Here is a 20,620-nt window from a genome sequence, read left to right as displayed (position 1 = left end):
AAGTAGTTTTTATTTAAAATAAAAGTTGTGCATGGCTTGAATGACCTGACAAGTCTGCCCTGCCCCTATGTTCACACAAGGTGACGAACTCAGAATGTCACACAAGAAACCTACGACCTTAAATGCAATTTCTTCCGACGACATTCTGGTACCACTACACTAAATAAGCCCAATGCAACAAAAATGATTTGAATCAATAAAGGCCCAAGACATTCATTATAGCTCCACGTTACCTCATTGTAGGGAGAGAAAATGAACTGGAAGATGATCATCAACCCAATGAGAGTCGGCTGGGTGTCATAGAAACCAAAGGCGGAGAAAAGCTCCTTTCTGTCCATGAGAACGGCAAACAGGAAAAAGCAGAAGAACGAGTTCACCTGAAATAAAAGCATCAGCATTTTACAGGGATAAGCCCGAACTCACTGGGGCAGCAATTGCAACCTGTGAAAATCGCATACAGGGCAAGCAAACACTTGTATTTTAATCTACTCCCGAATGTACTGCAGGTTGTAATTTAATTCAGATTTCTACTAGGTGCATTACACTTTAAGTAACCTTGGCACAAAATGAAATTTGATGCAACTGGATTCTAAAGGTTTGCGTTTGGACACAAATGATTACGAACCTATATTCATTTATATGTACTAGAATGGAAGTCAGAGATGATAAAATACAGATGTATACCACTATTATACAAAAACTGCTAGAAATTTGCAATTTAAATTACATTCGGTTTTGGAATTTGGTCCTTTAAAACTGAGAACTTCTTTATTTGTACAATACCTATTTGCGGCTGCCTGCAATGAATTTGGCCGAACCATCAGCCTCAAGAAAACGAACATCATGGGGCAGGACATCAGAAATGCTCCATCCATCAATATTGGCGACCACGCTCTGGAAGTGGTTCAAGAGTTCACCTACCTAGGCTCAACTATCACCAGTAACCTGTCTCTCGATGCAGAAATCAACAAGCGCTTGGGAAAGGCTTCCACTGCTATGTCTAGACTGGCCAAGGGAGCGTGGGAAAATGGCGCACTGACACGGAACACAAAAGTCCGAGTGTATCAGGCCTTTGTCCTCAGTACCTTGCTCTATGGCAGCGAGGCCTGGACAACGTATGTCAGCCAAGAGCGACGTCTCAATTCATTCCATCTTCGCTGCCTCCGGAGAATACTTGGCATTAGGTGGCAGGACCGTATCTCCAACACAGAAGTCCTCGAGGCGGCCAACATCCCCAGCTTGTACACACTACTGAGTCAGCGGCGCTTGAGATGGCTTGGCCATGTGAGCCGCATGGAAGATGGCAGGATCCCCAAAGACACATTGTACAGCGAGCTCACCACTGGTATCAGACCCACCGGCCGTCCATGTCTCCGCTTTAAAGACGTCTGCAAACGTGACATGAAATCCTGTGACATTGATCACAAGTCATGGGAGTCAGTTGCCAGCGTTCGCCAGAGCTGGCGGACAGCCATAAAGGCTGGGCTAAAGTGTGGCGAGTCGAAGAGACTTAGCAGTTGGCAGGAAAAAAGACAGAGGCGCGCGCAAGGGAAGAGCCAACTGTGTAACAGCCCCGACAATCAAATTTTTCTGCAGCACCTGTGGAAGAGCCTGTCACTCTAGAATTGGCCTTTATAGCCACTCCAGGCGCTGCTTCACAAACCACTGACCACCTCCAGGGGCGTATCCATTGTCTCTCGAGATAAGGAGGCCAAAGAAGACCTATTTCAGAAGTTTTATCATGGGAAAAAGGAAAGTATTTAAGACAAGAACTTTGCTGCACCCCTCCCCTCTCTCCAAGAAATCCTACCAAGCCCTACAGTAGCTCAGTGAGAAAGTACAATGTATGAAGTGATACTGAGCCATGCACATGTCCCAGGTTTGATCAAAAAGCAAAATACTGCACCCAGGAAATCTGAAATAACAGAAAATGCTCGAAACATCTGCCAAAAGATAATTGTCCTGAAACGTTAGCCCCACCTTTCTCTCTTTACAGATGCTGCCTGACTTGTTGAGTGTTTCCAATATTTTAATCCCAGACTTGATGCCTGATCTATGCTGGTTTAATCAATCGTTCAGTGAAGTATTCAAATACCAGTGAACTCAAGTAGAAAGGTCATTAAAACTAACTGGGCACAATTAGGTGCTTTTCTGGAGAGAAAAGGGATTAAGGGAAATGTTGAGGTGCTGAGTAAGTAGGGTTTGCCCATAGAGAGAGAGCGCGCACAAGAGAGCTCGGTTTGCTTGCGCACAACATTTGCTTGTTCCTACAAGTTCTTACATCTCTTCCACATTCACCTGCAACCAGCATAAACTGAGCAACTCCATGCAAGTTTGAAATCTTCCAAGTGGATATATCCCGTAAACCCTACAGGTATCACCAATTTTATTAAACATTACTTTTGTTTTCTCTCCCCCCTCAACAAGTCTAGCAATTTAACAAGATCTAAACATTTTTTAAAAATTGCCCCCACACAGGAAAGCAGACCAGAGATTCAATACCTCGGCTGTGCTGAGTTAGCTGCTTTCAGCTGGGGAAGTAGAACAGTCACCTTTACAATGGCTTCATCAGAATGGACTTCTGTTTCTGATTGTTACATAGAAATCTAGACAGTGAGAGATGGACTGGATTGGAAAGCCCTCGATGTCAAATAGCCTACCTATATACTTAATGTCCAGGCTCCCATCTGAAGAATGGCTACATGGGGAAGGACCTAGAGAGCACCAAGTGCCAATGAAACCTTATTTCAGCAAATCACTACCTCCAAGAAAGGGGAGTAAAATAACGCGTCACAGGACACAATGAATGGTCGCAAGCTATACTTCAGTACACTTATTGCTATGTATCTACTTATAATTAACCAATAGTTCACCACCATACAATACAAATTTTCACATACATTTAGATATACAAATATATATACACAAACATAAAAAGAACCATATATTACCTGACTAATGATGATGTTTTTCACAGTATGGCCCAGTTTCCAGTGCCCAAGTTCATGACCAAGTACTGCTAGAACCTCTTGGTTACTGCAGCCTTGCTTCTTATTCTGAAAAGAAAGCAGAAATTATATCAAACAAAATCATTTTAAAAAGTGCCTGAGTTGGGAGACCTGTCCACATATCATTCATGAGTTTGAGCCAACAGACCAGACTCCATCACCAGCCCTGGTTATGTCCTGTCGCATGGTCAAGACAGGCGAAGGTAGAATTGGGGTAAGGTTTGGACGTGGCCATTTTTCTCTCTCGACCTCACCAATTTTTTTCACATCCCAAGAACAATGGAAAAAAGTTTAATAGGAGTTATGGATAATACAACCAGCAAGCTTACCTTTGGCCTTAGTTTGGTCTCAGTAATTTCAGTTTCACTGCCATCGCCTGCAGCCGTCTGTATTTCAACGTTCTCATCAGCCGTCCCTTTATTTAATGGGGAATGATTCTCAAGAAGCGTGTCAAACAGAACAATACGCTTGTTCTTAAAGAAGCCATAAAAATACGCATTGCTGTGTGATGACCTCTTCGATCCTATTCAAAACATTGAAGATCAATACTGTTTATTACAAAGCAATAGAACACTTGCTTTAACTTTTTATGTTTATATTAAATTTCAAGAAGTTTTCTAGTCAAAACGACAAATCTCACTGAAGATACCAATTAGATCAGCATTTTGTTTTCTTGGACTGTTCACTAAATGCCAGCTTATAAATCTCATGCCAAAAATAATGGAATTTAATTAAGGGTTCTGTGTCAAACTGGGCACTGTGAAAAAACACAATGTAACAGGTAAAAATACTCAACCGGAGAATAGCTATTCTCAGTGATTTAAGGCGGCACCTATCATAGGTAGATTGAAAAGAACAAGTACGGGGTAAAACAGTAATGAAGGGCATTCAGGGAAGAGATAGTTCAGGTACAAACTAGGCATAATTCTTTGAAGGAAAAAGGTAGAACATCCAAAACCAATGCATCCTGGATGACAAAGGGAATAAAAGTTGAAATTAAACAGAAAAAGGAGGCTTATGACAAATGATAGGAGCAAATTCGGTTAATAGCCAGAAAGATACTGGAAAGTACAGGAGGGAATAGGAAAAGTTAATACTGGAGGCAGAGAGGTTACAAGAAAAGATTAGCAGGCAACATTAAATTGAACCCTAAAACATTTTACAAACGTATAAAGTTAGCTAGGAAAGAGTTTGGACCTATTAAGAATGCAAAGGGCAATCTTCATGTGAGGCAGAGGACATGGCAAAGATATTAAAAAGTACTCTGCATGTTTTCACAAAGAAAGTGGATGATGTGAAGGTTACACGAATAGGAGAGGGAAGTTATGGATAGGATAATAATAGGTAGAGAAGACATATTAATTACCAGCATTACTGAAAGATGGTAAATCACCAGGTCCAGATGAAATGCATGCTAGGTTGCCGAATGAAGCAAAGGTAGAAATAGCAAAGGCACTGGTCACAATTTTTCAATCCTCATTGGATACAGGAGTAGTGCCGGAGAACTGGAGAGTTGTGAATTTTATACCATTATCCAAGAAAGGGAATGGGATAAACCAGGAAACTACAAGCCACTCAGCCCAATATTGGTGATGGGCAAGTTATTGGAAAGCATTTTCAGGAACAGAATAAACTTTCATTTGGAAAGGCATGAGTTAATCAAAGAGAGCCAGCATGGACTTGTTAAAGGCAAAATGTGTATGACTAAATTGATTGAATTCTTGGTTGAGGTAAGAGAAGGTTGTATTTATCGAATTTCGGAAGGCATTTGACAAAGTGCCACCCGGGAGGCTTATTAAGAAGATGGAAGCCGATGGAATTAGAGGAAAAGCGACAGTATGGATGCAAAATTGACTCAGTGGCAGTGGTGGCTGGATGATTTTTCAGACTGGGAGGTGGCTTGAGGTGGTGTTCCCCTAAGGTTAGTTTTTAGCCCATTACTCTTTTCAATTTTTATAAACAACCTATAGTTGGGGGTAGGGAGAAGCATTATGAAGTTTGCAGATGATATTGAAATTGACAAAGATCATAGTGAGGAAAGTTCAGGATGACAGATAGCATGGTGAAATAGGCAGATGGAGTTCAATGCAAAGAAGTGTGAAGTGATGCACTTTGGGGGAACCAATGTGAAAGGATGGTAGACTAAATGGCACAATTTTGAATAGTGTAGAGGAACAGATATCTTGGTGTCCATATACACAAATCCTTAAACGGTAGCAGGGAACGTTAAGGTGGTTAAAAAAGCAGATGGATTACTTTGGTTTATAAGCAGAGAAAGAGAATATAAACGCAAAGAGATAATGCAAGAACTTTATAAATCACTGATTAGGCTTCAGCTGGAGTATTGCAGACAATTCTCAGCTTTACATTTCAGGAAAGATGTAAAAGCCTTAGAGAGGGTACAGAGTAGGTTTACCAGGATGTCACCAGGGATGAGGGACTTCAGTTATGAGAAAAGATTGGAAAAGTTAGGACTGATCTCCGTGGAACACAGAGAAGGTAGAGACATGACAAATAAGAGATGTTCAAGATAATGAAAGGCTTTGACAGAGCAGAGAGAGAAAAATTATACCCTCTGCCAACAAGGGGTCATAGATTCAAAATCATTGGCAAAAGATCTGGAGGGATGAGGAGAAACGTTTTCACAGAGTTGTCAGGATCTGGAACAAACTGCCTGAAAAAGTGGTGGAAGCTGATTTCATAAATAATTTTTTAAAAATGGAGTTGGACAGGGACATGAGGATAAGTAACTTCGAGTTACAGGCAAAAAGCAGAGGTGTGGGACTAAACATCCCTGCTCAGCACAGACACGATGGGCCAAATGGCCTCCTTCAGTGCCAACAGTTTTTATGATTCTATGATATGAAGATGGGAAAATTGCTAACATATTGGCTTGAAAGTTGGAGGTAACTTTTGTAACTTCAGAAAATGTGGCGCAACCATATTTTCTGCACCCATGTTCAAGAGTCTGATCCACAGGAATTTGATGAATAAATCTCATCAAAATTCATCATGATGTTATCAAGAAAACCTAATATGTCAAATGAGAAATTTTTAATTCATCAGTGAAAAACTTACATTAAACTTTTAATGGGAAAACCCTTCCAGTTAACTTTTTTTTTAAACTGGCAGCCAGGATGGCCACTGCAATTAGCATCTGAAACACCTTTGCACATTACAAGGCCCGAACCAGAGCCGGAAGTCTAATAAGAAGCCCAGCCAGAAGAATGCCTTGGCTAACTGAGTAAATTAGAAACAGAAAATAGGAGGAGTAGGCCATTCTGCGCTTCGGGCCTGCTCCGCCATTCAAAAAAGATCATGGCTGATCGTCTAATTCAGTATTCTGTTCCCGCTTTCTCCACATATCCCTTTGGCATTAAGAAACATATCTATCTCCTTCTTGAATATATTTAATGACTTGGCCTCCACTGCCTTCTGCGGTAGAGAATTCCACAGCTTCACCATCCTCTGAGTGAAGAAATTTCTCCTCATCTCGGCTCTAAATGGCATACCCTGTATCCTGAGACTATGACCCCTGGTTCTGGACTCCCCAGCCATCGGGAACATCCTCCCTCATCTAGCCTGTCTGGTCCTGTGAGAATTTTATAGCTTTGTATGAGATCCCCTCTCATTCTTCTAAACTCTAGTGAATATGGGCCTAGTCGACCCAGTCGCTCCTCATACGTCAATCCTGCCATCTCATGAATCAGCCTAATAAATCTTCTTTGCACTCCATGGCAAGAACATCCTTCCTCGGATAAGGAGACCAAAACTGCACACAATACTCCAGATGTGGTCTCACCAAGGCCCTGTATAACTGCAGTAAGACAGATCATCCTCATTAGTGGGACATTCAAAGCTATCTCGAGGCATTCACAAGTGGAGACGGCCCTCCGGTGGTAAACACTGACAACACCAACTAAGAGAGCTTTTGGGTTTTAGACTTTGGACCTCATTAAAAACAAAAAGGTATGGAGAGAGCCATGTGACTGTCCATCTCTGAAAACCGGGAGTTTTGTTACACAGACAAGAGACTAGCAGTAATTCAGACTATGCAGCAGAAAAAGGCTGCGTGCCTCCCTTTCTCTCTCCAGATAAAATAAGTTTGAAAACCGTCTGCAACTGTGAATCCCTCCAAGCCTACAGATTGCTACAGACAGAGAGACCTGAGGAAGAGAACCAACTATACGTCTGCCTCCTAGAAAGCCTAGAGTCCAGCAGGCCAACAACAAAGTGTACTTTGACCAGCCGAGGACCTCAAGAATACAGCTTCAGCCGCAAGACTACCGGATCACCCACTTCACAGACTGTGTATTTAAGTTCCATTTATTCTCGACTCTAATCCAACCACCAAATTGATTTTTCCCTCTGTAATCTATTTGTGTGAGAGATTCTCGTGTGAATGCGTAGTGTATTTATTATTTTTAAAATCAGGGTTAGATTGTTAAGTATAATAAACTTCCCTCTTTCTTGTTTAGGCTCAAGAAAACCTGTCCGCTTGGTTCTTTCATGATCACAGTAAAGGTAAAGGACACAGAAGAGGTGGTAGAGGCAGGAACCCTCACAACATTTAAGAAGTATTTGGATGAGTACTTGAAATGCCATAGCATACAATGCTACGGGCCAAGTGCTGGAAAATGGGATTAGAATAGTTAGGTGCTTGATGGCCAGCACAGACACGATGGACCGAAGGGCCTGTTTCTGTGCTGTATAACTTTATGACTCTATGACAGAAGAGGTAAGCACAACCACTGATTAAAAGGAATAAAGCCTGTTGTGATCAAATAAGAAGTGGGGCGACTGTGACCCCCCCCCCCTCCCCCCTCCTCACTTGGCCCTAACAATGTCAACATGTTAAATTAGATGGTTTAGGATTAGAAATAATTTTATATCATTGCAACAATCACAAAATAAAGCCAGCAATTCCAGATTTTATTCCTGGAGTTAAATATTAAATTGTGAGCCTAAAATCATAGATACAAGATGAAATGTAAGAAATTTAGAACAAAGCAAAAGCAACTTGAGAGTTGTGAGGCTGTGGAATTCAATTTCCAGGGCTAGCGTTTAAGACAGAAACTATATACACATTAATGATAATGGATTAGCACTATTTGCTTGCTTGGAGAGTAAACACTGACACTGACTAGGAGAGTGGCCTGTTTCTGTGCTGTAACTTCAATGTATTTTTATATGTTTCTAGGTAAAACAGTGATTTATGACTGATTTAGAGACCAGAACTTTCACTGCTCCCATGATTCGCAATGTAAAATCAGACACTTTGCAGGCAATGAGTGCAGAAATATGTGTGATTAGTTATGGGATGCCACGGTGCAACAAATATCCTGTCCAAAGTACCAACCTTTGCGAAGGTTGACTTGTTAAAACACGAATGCCAATAGGCTTCCTAATGCAATACCATCAGAAAACTTGGGAGAGCTTCTGTACGGTCTCACCTTCCAAATCATTACCATACAATACACGACTGCAGTGTCTGCCAACAGTTACAGCCTAGGTTACTGGATGTATCGCAGCAGGAGAGGGAGCAAGAAAGAGAGAGAAAGAGACAGAGAGAAAGAGACAGAGAGTGAGAACATCTCTTGTGGGATCAAGGACAAGGAATTTTTTTTTTTAATTTTAGCATAAACTACACATCATGGTGTACATGTTTTCAAGCCTAACATGAACAGCAGCTTCATTTCAAGGCAATGTAAACATCTTCTAGCACAATATGGTTGTTCCACTGCAGGGATGGTGTCAGCAGTAATTGCCACCATCTCACCAGCACACTCCTTGCCTTCAAGAGACAAAAGACAAGCATAAACTAAGGCTACAACATTCCAATAATTCAGGATCCAAGAGTTGTAGAAAATGTCAGTGTAAAGTTGGTTGTGTCTCCAGTGAGCAGAAATGCTGCTGAACTGAGTTCTCTGCCACCTGAAGGGGCTCTATTTATGTAGTTTATTGAAAGTCACTAATATAAAATGGACTTTATTTGGGCAGACTGGATGCTGTTTAAAAAAAAAATCACAAGGGCTTTAGTGTCACAGGACTATGGCCCTTTAAGAAACATTTAGTCAGTTTTTAAACTGGAAACAAAAACAGAAAATGTTGGCAACACTTGGTAGGTTAGGCATCATATGTGGAGAGAGAAACAGAGTTAACATTTCAGTTTGATGACTATGACCTTTCATGAGTACCTAATGAAAGGTCATCAACCTGAATCAACTCTGGTTTCTCTCTCTCTCCACAAGTGCTGACTGACTTGCTGAGCATTGTGAGCACTCGGTTTTTATTTCACATTTTCAGCATTCACAGTATTTTGCTTTTGTACAGGTTCACATGCTTTGAAAGCATCTTCAGTTTTATTTATTTACACACATTGAAATAGAACTCAACATTGTTACTGTGGTTCCGCCAAGGGTTGAACCAAGCAGCAATATATTCTCATTAAACAGGCTATGTTCAGTGGGGACGTGAAGCAATGCTGCCTTCAAGTTTCATCTATCAAAATGATACAGAACAGATGCATTTGCTCATTTAGCACAGTGCCTTACCCTCTACTACATAAACCTTGGTTAGAGGAAAGCTGATACTCTTGGCCATTTCCTCAATATTCTCCCTCAGCTCCCCATCAGGAAGTGGAGTGAATTTATCAAACAGTGGTGCGATATAATCAGCATAGATAGTCACCAACACCTAAAAATGGAGGGGGAGAAAAAGCTACAAGCACATCAAACATTTCACATCCACGCTATCAAATGCTACACTGGTATCAACAAAAGCATTTATAGTTAATAATGTTCGTAAATAAAACTTTCATGCATGGATTACAAAAAGAGGAAACAGTGAATTATCAGTACAACTGTGACAAGGACAGCCAGATGTAAAAAAATAACTTCAAACCAGCAATGCTGCAAGAGAGGGAACAGCTTTTACAGGTTAAGCTTCTTCAATTTTAGTTTCAGTCTCAACATTCACTCTGGATAAAATCCGACTTCAAGCCAACATCTTATACAAAAGGACACTTACACGAAAACTTTCTGACCATCCAAAGTCTTTGTGGAATCCCCAAAGCGTTAATGAAAGAATTAAAATATTAAAGATGCAGCACTATTCTTGATATTTGACCAGTGTTCATTCTAATCTGAAATTGGAACTTAACTAGAATAGTAAAAAGGGAAAATTTCTCGAAAGGGATGGAGAGATAGCGAAGCTATTTTTGTGCATTTTATGTATTTAAAAACAAACTAACAATTTTCCATTACTCCATGTATTAAGTTCATTACATTAAAATTTTGACACTACTTTTTCCCCTTTCAAGATTAATAGATCCCTTTGCAGTTTGTGACCTTGCTGTGTACAGCTGGGCTGCTGCATTTCCCTACATAACAGCAAGTGCACATCAAAGTTCAGTGAATGTGCAGCATTTTGAAGTGTCTTGAGGACATGATAAACCTATATATGAATGCAAGTTCTTCCTTTCTTGCCCCCACCTGAACGTCGTGGTACCTCAATAAGATACAGTTCCACAATCACCAGCCATCTTCACACCAGCGACCATAATACACGTGAGAAACTTGGCAATAAGTGCTGCAGCCTATCATAGCATGAAGACCATCACCTTGTCAACCTTGTTTTATGATGCACCTCTTGACAATTGCTCTCACCACTTCAAGGCTCCTCTTAGGCACTGCCCTTATTCAATATCAACACACACCATCTCCAACAGAAGTCACCGATTACGGATCGGGAGCAGAAATTTTGGCTGGTCTCTGTTCATCCCACTTAGGGTCATTGAAGATCATTGCACTGTTCCTACCATCACCATGACCGCAATCAATACTGGGGATTGGATGTCAGATATTCCCGGCCTCTATGGCTCTACGCTCGCTGGATAAGCCAAGAGGAGAACCTCTCTACTCACAACTAGATGTAGATTATAAAATGTCAAAGTCACGTACGAAGTCAAAAATGTGCAAGCAAATATTTTGCAATACTTCAGGGTTTAGGTGAAGGCTCAAAGGTATAACCACAAAATTTTCTTTATTTATTAAATGACTGAATGTGAGATTAATTTAAACTTGGGGCTAGGTGGGCCAAGGAGTCAGCACAATAGTTTTGTTCAAAAGCATCAATAAAATTTAATTCAATTCATCATACAAATGTCTGACATCTTATTTGAGTTTTTCAGGCATGGTGAGTTTGAAAAGTCTAAGCACAGTTCTAGGCAGAATGAGAAAGCAGGAAAACCCATAACAACACAAAACAAGGGACATCACTCCAAGCATATCAGGTTTGAGTGATGTGACAATAACATTTTTCAAGAGGAAGAACTTGGAATCATAAAGAATTAATTTGTAGGGTTGTGGGGACAAAGCTGGGGCGCTTTTACTAACTTTTTACTAAATGGCCTCTTTCGGTGCTGAAAGATTCAATGATATAGTGCTTTCCACAACCTTAGGATGTCCCAAGGAATTTTACAGCCAATTAAATATTTTTAAAGTGTAGTCACTGTTGTATGGAAACTCCCCAGGCAATTAACACACAGCAAAGTCCCACATCAATGAGATAAATGATCTCTGTTAATGATGTTGGCTGAAGGATAAATATTAGCCAGGACACAAGGAGAACTTCCCTGCTCATCTCTGAATAATGGCATAGCATCTTTTACAGCCATCTGCAGGGGCACACAGGGCCTGCGTTTAATGTCTCATTGCAAAGCAGCACCTCCGCAGTGCAGCACTCAGTCAATGCAGGACAGAATGAGGCTGGATTATGTGCTCAAGTCCTGGAGTAGAATCTATGAGATCAAGATACAAGGCATTTGACTCACCTTAGAACTGGTCCAGAGTTGCTTGATGCAGGCACTAGTGTGTGTAAATGTTCCTTTCCCTCGCAGCTGTCTCTCACCTTAAAAGGTCTGAAGGTGATCTCCCCACCCACAAAAGTTTTACGCACTTTTAACAATTTACCCATTCAAGCTTTAGCCAGTTACATCATTTTAAATTAAACATAAATCAATAGTGAAACACATGGAAACGGAATGAAATGAATATAAGCAAGTTAACAAGTAAATCAAAACTCAGCTGTCCTGATAATTCAGTAGGTAGTGGCCCCACATACGAAGTACTGAGTGATACAAAATAGAGGCGTACTGGGTATGATTCGGTCCATGTCCAGTTGACCATGACCAGGGATGCGAAAGGGGGACAAGAGTTGGTCTTAATACTCTTGGCAGGGGATTAAGGAATGGAAGGCAGGTTGCGGGGTGGAGGAAGAGGAAGAAAGGAAAACCAATCTGCCCAAACTCCTCCCACCAATTCCCCCTACAGTTTAAGTGGCCCATTATCTCTTACTGTACAGGAAATGCCATTTGAGCAAGAAAAGAGGAGGCTTCTGTTACCCACTGAATCATATCTCAACATTAAAATCATGGAATATAATCATAGAATGTCTGCAGCACAGAAGGCGGCCATTCGGCTCGTCATGTCTGTGCTGGCTCTCTAAAAGAACGACTCAGCTAATCCCACCACTCCCGCCTTTTCTCCGCAGTCCTGCAATTTTTTTCTCTTCAGGTGCTTATCCAATCCCCTTCTGAAAGGCCGATTGAATCCACCCTCTCGGGCAGTGCATTCCAGTTCCTAACCACACACTGCATATCACCATTGCTTCTTTTGTCAATCACCTTAAATTGGTCACAGTTATACAGCACAGAAACAGGCCCTTCGGCCCATCGTGTCCGTGCCGGCCATCAAGCACCTAACTATTCTAATCCCATTTTCCAGCACTTGGCCTGTAGCCTTGTATGCTATGGCCTTTCACGTGCTCATCTAAATACTTCTTAAATGTTGGGAGGGTTCCTGCCTCTACCACCTCTTCAGGCAGTGCGCTCCAGATTCCAAACACCCTCTGGTGAAAAAGTTTTTCCTCAAATCCCCTCTAAACCTCTTGCCCCTTACCTTAAATCTATATGCCCCCTGGTTACTGATGTCCTCTGGTTCTCAACCCTTCTGCCAATGGGAACAGTTTCTCTTTATCTACTCTGTCCAGACCCCTCATGATTTTGAACACCTCTATCAAATCTCCTCTCAACCTTCTCTTCTCTAAGAAGAACAGCACAAATTTCTCCAATAACCAAAATCACCACCTTCAGGAAAGGAAGCAGAAAGGAACTAGAAGTTAGATTGGAAGGAGGGGAAAAACAGAATTAAAAATAAGGGAAGCATTACAGTGTACTCACCAGAGAAACAATTAATGTGAAAAGCCAAGCGAAGATGAAGAAATAATCCCCACCGATTTTAATGATGTACAACAGCAGTGAGGTCACAGGCAGCAAAATACATTGAGTTACTGCAAATTTCTTCAAGGCATCTTTAAAAAAGAATCCCAAAGTCTGCAGAAATTTAAGACAACTTGTTACAACTACCATCATCACACTAAGCACTGAATGGCTATTGCAGCAATTAAAACATGCATTTCACTATCACTGGGTACAGTATTGACTTTCCCATTTAAGAATATTTATCTGCATACAAAGTTTAAAGGGGGAAAAAAAAAGCTAATTAGTATTTTATTTGTCTGCAGCAATGCTCTCAGTCCTTAAAAGAATTAGGTTTTACTGTCAGGATCAGAGAGAGCCATATTTGGTTTCTGTCTGCCACTATGAAAATTCCACACCCCTGGAGTTTGTGTTTTGGAAAGCTGGGGAAGGAATCCTGACTCCTCTGATTTTTTTTTTATTTTCAAAATATACTTTATTCATAAAAATCTGTAAAACATACATTACAAAACAGTTCCAAACAGCACCAAGTCAAACAATACAAAGAGTGCAAAGGAGATCAATTTCCTTCAATACAGGAGTGAGTTGCCTCACAACCCTTCCATTTCATTTTACATGTCATGTACATTTTACAGCAAACAAATATTCCTGATTTTTTTTTTTTAAGAGATACAGCACTGAAACAGGCCCTTCGGCCCACTGAGCCTGTGCCGACCACCAACCACCCATTTATACTAATCCTACACTAATTCCATATTCCTACCACATCCCCACCTGTCCCTATATTTCCCTACCACCTACCTATACTAGGGGCAATTTATAAAGGCCAATTTACCTATCAACCTGCAAGTCTTTGGCATGTGGGAGGAAACCGGAGCACCCGGAGGAAACCCACGCAGACACAGGGAGAACTTGCAAACTCCACACATGCAGGACCAAGAATTGAATCCGGGTCACTGGAGCTGTGAGGCTGCGGTGCTAACCACTGCGCCACTGTGCACTTAGCAACAGGGCAACCAAAAATTATGGCTCACCTCGCAGACCAAATCACTAGCTGTCCCAATCCCAGCCACCCCCATTAACCTAATTTTTATTGGTTTTAGTGTCTCCAAATACACAGACAAGTAAGATGGCTCTCACTCCTTACATTCTTGAGAAAGTTCACAGTATCTGGCTAATTTCGACCGTGTTTAGCTAAGGGTAACCAGGCTGAGTAGTTAAAAAAAAAATTACCCTCAGAACACTATGTCACCCAGTTTTGGGCAAAATCTTGACTGAAATTAACTTAATTTACAAGTTTAGTCAAAAATGAAAGCAACTGAACTAAAAGCTGCTTTCTGTTGTTGTACAGCCAGTAGTAGCCAAAAACTAAACATGTTGGTGATTTTTTTTTTTTAAAAAGCATTGATAGCATTTTGTTCCAGACTGTCAGTCTTTGTGGGTGCTGCTCCAGCACATTTACATTACAGTACTTAGCACATGCAGATTAGCCAAAGGATCACAGCCAATCAGCAACTATCAAATAGTGAGACCCCCCTAGTGCAACCAGTTTACAGGAAATTTCACATATATCAGAAGCTGTATGAAAATAGTGCACCATGTCTCGTTCAGTTATCTTTCTGGCTTCTCTGTGGGAGAGAATCTGACCGCGATGATCACTCTTGCAAGATTCAGACTACAACGTAAAAGCTATTGATTGCCACAAGTAGCACGAGGGAGAGACAGAATCAAGTTTGCATACGTTACAACAATTTGCATTTTATTTTCTTTATAGCAAGTTTTCCCACATGCCATCACGGTCAGATTCTCTCCCACAGAGAGGCCAGAAAGATAACTGAACAAGACATGGTGCACTATTTTCATATAGCTTCTGAGATATGTGAAAACAGATATTAAAAACTACAAATCAAAACATTTCTGGGACATTTTGATGAGAAAAAAAAAAATGTTAACCAGCTCTGTTAACGGCTCAATGAATAAATGGATTATCCATTGTGGTAGTAAGCTATGAAGACACGTTCTCAAAAAGATTACAGACTTAAAACATTAATTACTTATCTCTCCACAGATGCTTTTAGACATGAGTACATCCAGCATTTTCAGCTTTTATTTCAGATTTCCAGCATCCGCGGTATTTTGCTTTTATAAGACCAGAGGTCCCAATTCAACCCCTATGTGCTGAGTTAGCCCTCGGTTAGGGCAGCGATAGGGTCAATGCAACTGGCTTCAGTGCCCCTGGATTAGGGGACAATGGCAGGGTTCCTTCCTCAACAGTGTGGACAGAATCAGGCTCAACATCAGAACCCCCGTGGTTAAGACCCTGACACTCACCGATTTAGGCTCAAACAAAGAATAGCTACTTGCTTAGGGTACCAGAAGACTGCTAGTGATGTGGAAGCATATTCCAGCAAAACTCACTGCCTTTGAGAAAGAATAATATAGGGGAAAATGTTAAATCCCTCCTCTTAAAAAGAAAACCTGACTGCAACAGTTACTGGGACAGAGCAGATTTACTTTCTAAATTAAGGAGTTCGGTTCATAATAGATACACTATTCATTCTGTGGTGCAATGAAGCTTCCAGCTACTTTGGCCCCAAGCTCGAGAATTTCCTCCCTAAACATCTCCCCCTTTGAGATGCTCCTTAAAACCTACCTCTTTGCCAAGCTTTAGGTGGCCTCCTTATGTAGCTCAAAGTCAAACTGTGCTTGATAACACTCCTATGAAGCTCCTTGGGGCATTTCACTACATTAAAGGCGCTATCTAAATGCGAGTTGTTGCTATTATGGCTTATTTATTAGTTTTTTTTTTTGCTGGCCACGGCAAACACAGGGTTAAAACTGCCTACTGTTAGCTGTTTCTGCAAGCCGCAGAGTATATACATTACAGCTTATAATGCCAAAAGCACTGAAATGCAGCCGTTTGCTTGTCAGCATGGATTAAAAAGCGTCCATTCAGTTGCTTCACTAACTATGATATGGAAACTCAAGTATTTGGAAGAAATCAAATCCGTCTTCCATGAAGGAGTCAAGCTATTCTATTCAATTACAAACGTCCTCTGAGGTTGTTCACCATACATGTTTGTTTGGCAGCTGTTTTGGTCGGAACAAGCATTGCTTTGAGTCCTTTGACTGGCACTCATAGCCAAAGTCCCACGTTCTAGGAGATCTTCAAAGATATTTGAAGCTATATTCTTGGGCAGCATTGCATGAAGAGCAGAGCCAGTATGGAGTTATCAGAGGGATTCCGCAGTAGTGGATAACTATGGAGCAAATGACCGCTTTTTCAAAGGTTGGTTACATGTTCAGAGTTAGTGCAGGGGGAGCGCCTGTGTTGTTTTTGGCACTGACATGAATGAAGTTTGTAATTGCTGTAAGAACATAATCAGTATTAACATCTGTTTATTAATTTGTCTGTGGTTTATAGCCTCGGCCCCGGTCTGACAGAGTATATTCTTCCACCCAGCAAAGGCTCAGTGATCACTTGGCAGTATGTGAATACTGCAGTAAGTTGTAGTACAGTGGTAAGGGTTGTGTGTTAAAACCCTAAATCTTGCTACATCTAGTAGGTAAAAGCTCACCCTGGTTTGTAGATAATGTTTACAGGAGTGACACCAAACCCCAAGTTAAAAACCCATAACTTGCAGTTAGTGATTTTTTTTAATGTTTTGAATAAAGGTCATATTTTGGGTCTTTTCTGAGCAGACAATGTCCATCTTAAATATATTTAATAAACACATTGTCACACTATAATCAAAACATGTTTTTGCAGCCTGTTCCAAGAATTGTTTCTCGTGCTTCTAAAGAAATTCTGGAAACTACAGACCTGTTGATTGAAACCATGTTTCTCCTCAATGATAAAGGTGTTGTAGATGCTCCAGGGGAGACCTGTGACAGCACTGAATAAGGTTGCAAGTAATAGGAATGCCAAGGACTGAGTTATCTGTTAACAGAAAATAATATAAAGAAAACTTTTTGTATAAAGTACAAGTTGTATTACAATAATGTTTCTTCACGGAGGAAGTATTCCTAGTATGAAATACTAGGCAATCTTTACATAACTGCAAAAAGAATATCATGCATGTATCCTCCGATATGATAGCTTTGCAAGAGAGGATCCAGAGTGGCAGGTTCACTGTGGATTTACCTACCCCACATGGACTGCAGCAGTTCAAGAATGTGACTCACCACCACCTTCTCAAGGGCAGTTAGGAATGTGCAATAAATTCTTGCCAGCGACACTCATATCCCATGAAAGAATTAAAAACCGCAAACGAAAATGAATTAGAATTACAAAGATATTTCCTGAAGTGCAGCAGACACCTCCGCAGAGTTTTTTTTTTTAAAAAAAGAAATTGCGTCCATTCGAATGAAGGAGTAAAGGGAAAGACCATTTAATGCTGGAAGCACTCTTTCCGCATGCTTTCAGTCTATGGTACAAACAATGGGCCAGATCTTGCTGGAGTGGAACATCTCACTCTGCGTCACGCTAGTTAGACTTTTTCCTGCACCCTACAGCTTAAATTTATTTTGCACCATAGCGTGCTGGAAAGTGTAGGCTTAGAACGGTTCGGCAAGGGCAATGCAGCATCTGGGATCTTAGTGAATGGTGCAGCCAACCGTCATCTCCTTAACCAATGAGATTTAAGGATTAAAAAAAAGGAGAAATGATGGAAAGAGGGCAAAGCCTGGCTACCCGACCCGAACCCAACAACATGTCTCAGGTTCTGGTCGAGTCGGGTCTATAGTCCGAGTCCAGCATTCTGGCTCGGCTTGGACAGTGCTGCCTCTGGGAACTCACAGGATCAAACTCACCCATGATTCCCCACAATCCATCTGCAGGGATAGCCTGCTGCTGGAACAGATGAAGGCTATTCCTGTCGGGTGCGAAAAAAAATTAAAGGACTTGCGCCCAGGTCAGGTTCAGGTTGGCTGTGGTCTGGTCGGACCCAGGTCGAGTTTTAATTTTATACCCAAGCCAGGCTTTAAAAGAGGGGGATGTGGAGTCAAATTAGATGCAAAAAGAGAAAACGCTTAGATTGAAGGAAAAAGACAAAGGGAAAAATGTAAAATGCAACAATTTTTAAGTCTCTAACAATTTACTACATGCAGGATTGAGACAGATGAGTTTAAATTACTCACTTCCTGGGCCAGAAGTTCAGTGCGTTACATTAACAATTATCATGTAAAAAGTTACATATGCGTTAAGGTCCATTTCCAACTTTCTGCATCGAGTTTAATGAGCAGTTAATGTGCCAATCCAGCAAGTTCTTAAAAATAACAGGGTGCCTAAGGGCGAGGTGTTGCTTATGCAAAGCAAACAGCAAATTGATATAAATCGAACAGCAAGTTCTGGAGATTCGCAAGTCACAGCATTGCTCTAACCCCCCTGAACTTGTGGCTGATTTGCGCACTAAATAGTGCACTGTTATTTTTCCAGCAAGACTCAACCCAATAATGCTAGCCTGCAGCAGCTACTCAAGTTAACAGAATTGCTAGAGTGAGAGACACATGAAAGTGACAGAGAAGCAACACCTGGGCTGTATTCTGATAGCATTGAGCAGAGTTTGTTGCATAAAGGATGGGATCAAGGCAAGGCTGCCTTACGACAGCACAATACTCCAAACTAATTTCTCAAACAGATCTGCTTTGCACCTGTTCATGTCACATAACCTCATAAACTAGAGATTAGATAACACATCAGCAGACTGTGTACTAATCATTTTGCGTATTTGTTGTAGGAACAAGAATGCAGGTTTTTACTACATTTTCTAGATAGTCATCTCCGTTACTTATCAGCCCCCTCCTCAAATTAATGCACATTCATTTTACCAGCTTCAGCTCCAAGCAACAGCTGTCTATTTCAGTCACCCGGCATTCTGTTCCAAGGGGGAACTTCTGCTACAGCCAGATTCCAGTTCATGCTAATTGGACACAGATTTCCACCAGCAATTAATCTTAGCTCATTGATGCATTGTACCAGAATGCAACTCAAAAATAATGTCATGTGATTCCTTTAAAATCTGTAATTATAATCAAGTCCACACAGTATGCCAGAAAGAGGAAAAAGAGCTTGCATTGATACAGCATCTTTCACATCCTCTAGACTCCCAAAATGCTTTCCGACCAATGAACCACTTTTGAAGTGCAGCCACTGATACATTTGCAAATGTAGCAGCCAAATTGCACACAGCAAGATGCCACAAACAGTAACAAAGCAGATGACATGATAATCTGCTTTAGTGGTGTTGGCCAGGACACTGGGATTTACCCATCTTCTAAATAGTGCAGTCAAATCTTTTGTGTCCACTTGAGGAAGGGCAGGTAGGGCCTCAGTTTAACATCTCATCCAATATACAGCACTGCCAACAGTGCAGCACCCTCCCGCAAATACTCCACTCAAGTATCAAGCCTGGATTATGCTCTCAAGATTCTGGAGCGGGGCTCAAACGCACAACCTTCTGATCCAAAGGTTGAGAGTGCTACCATCCTCTGAGCACAGTTTAGCACTAAATGCTATTCAGATGGTTTTTGTTTTATTGTGGTTTAATTTCTCTTTTCTTCCTTCCCTTCCCAGCAAATGTCATGGGCCTTTTTAATCTCTCCATTATCTTCCTTCAACTGGGAGTGAGTAAGACTATTCAACTATTCATATTGAAGTATAGTGTAAGAGTTGCAGCTTGGTTGATTTAAAAATATTAATTGAAATTAAAAGTCGTAGTTTGGCAAAGAAGCTTGGACTAAATATTAAGACCTTATAAACTCTCCAATTTAACCAGGAATAGGAAATCAGTCATTGATATTCAATAGTAAAAGCCAATACTTCATATATTTTAGGTGACCCATGAAATTGTTTTCACAATGTTTAATTCTTTCTCCATAAATATTCAATTCTACTGTCATAATCGAGAAAACCTCAAGCTGATTTATTCCTGAGATTTGCTGATTTTATGAATCAAACCTTCTAAAACGGTGGGCTAATACTCAATGATCACTAATTATAAAAAGCACAATTACTATTAAATATCGACGACTGATTTCTTATTCTAGGTTAGGTTGGAGAATTTGTAAGGTCTTAATATTTAAGCCATGCTTCTTCACCAAACCACAAATTTTAATTTCAATTAATTTATTTTTAAAATCAGCAACTCTACATCCATTCAAGAAGATTGGAATTGAAGTTGGACAAATCATGTTTTACACTCAAACTACCCCGTGCCCCAGTCCCCCACACCTCACTCATGGCCATGAAATAGAAAGATTTCCCCCCTTCTTGCCCCTCTTGGCTAAACAGAACATTATGAATAGCTGGACGGTCACTCACTCACTCACTCAC

The 20,620-nt window shown here is 40.9% G+C and overlaps 1 protein-coding gene across 1 annotated transcript in view; it reads right to left on the bottom strand.

The window, feature by feature from the left end:
- zmpste24 (zinc metallopeptidase, STE24 homolog) overlaps positions 1-20,620 on the bottom strand; it is a 41,859-nt gene that overhangs the window by 3,580 nt on the left and 17,659 nt on the right. The window contains exons 4-9 of the mRNA XM_068011653.1: positions 17,111-17,227; positions 13,249-13,401; positions 9,563-9,704; positions 3,338-3,531; positions 2,952-3,056; positions 234-377 (exon numbers count right to left, since the gene is read on the bottom strand). Coding sequence (XP_067867754.1) covers positions 234-377; positions 2,952-3,056; positions 3,338-3,531; positions 9,563-9,704; positions 13,249-13,401; positions 17,111-17,227 — 855 coding nt within the window. The remainder of the gene's footprint in view (positions 1-233; positions 378-2,951; positions 3,057-3,337; positions 3,532-9,562; positions 9,705-13,248; positions 13,402-17,110; positions 17,228-20,620) is intronic.

Source organism: Heterodontus francisci, chromosome 31 (genome assembly GCF_036365525.1).
Source record: "Heterodontus francisci isolate sHetFra1 chromosome 31, sHetFra1.hap1, whole genome shotgun sequence".
In the NCBI taxonomy this organism is placed as follows: domain Eukaryota; kingdom Metazoa; phylum Chordata; class Chondrichthyes; order Heterodontiformes; family Heterodontidae; genus Heterodontus; species Heterodontus francisci.
This window is presented reverse-complemented; position numbering and strand designations above follow the sequence as displayed.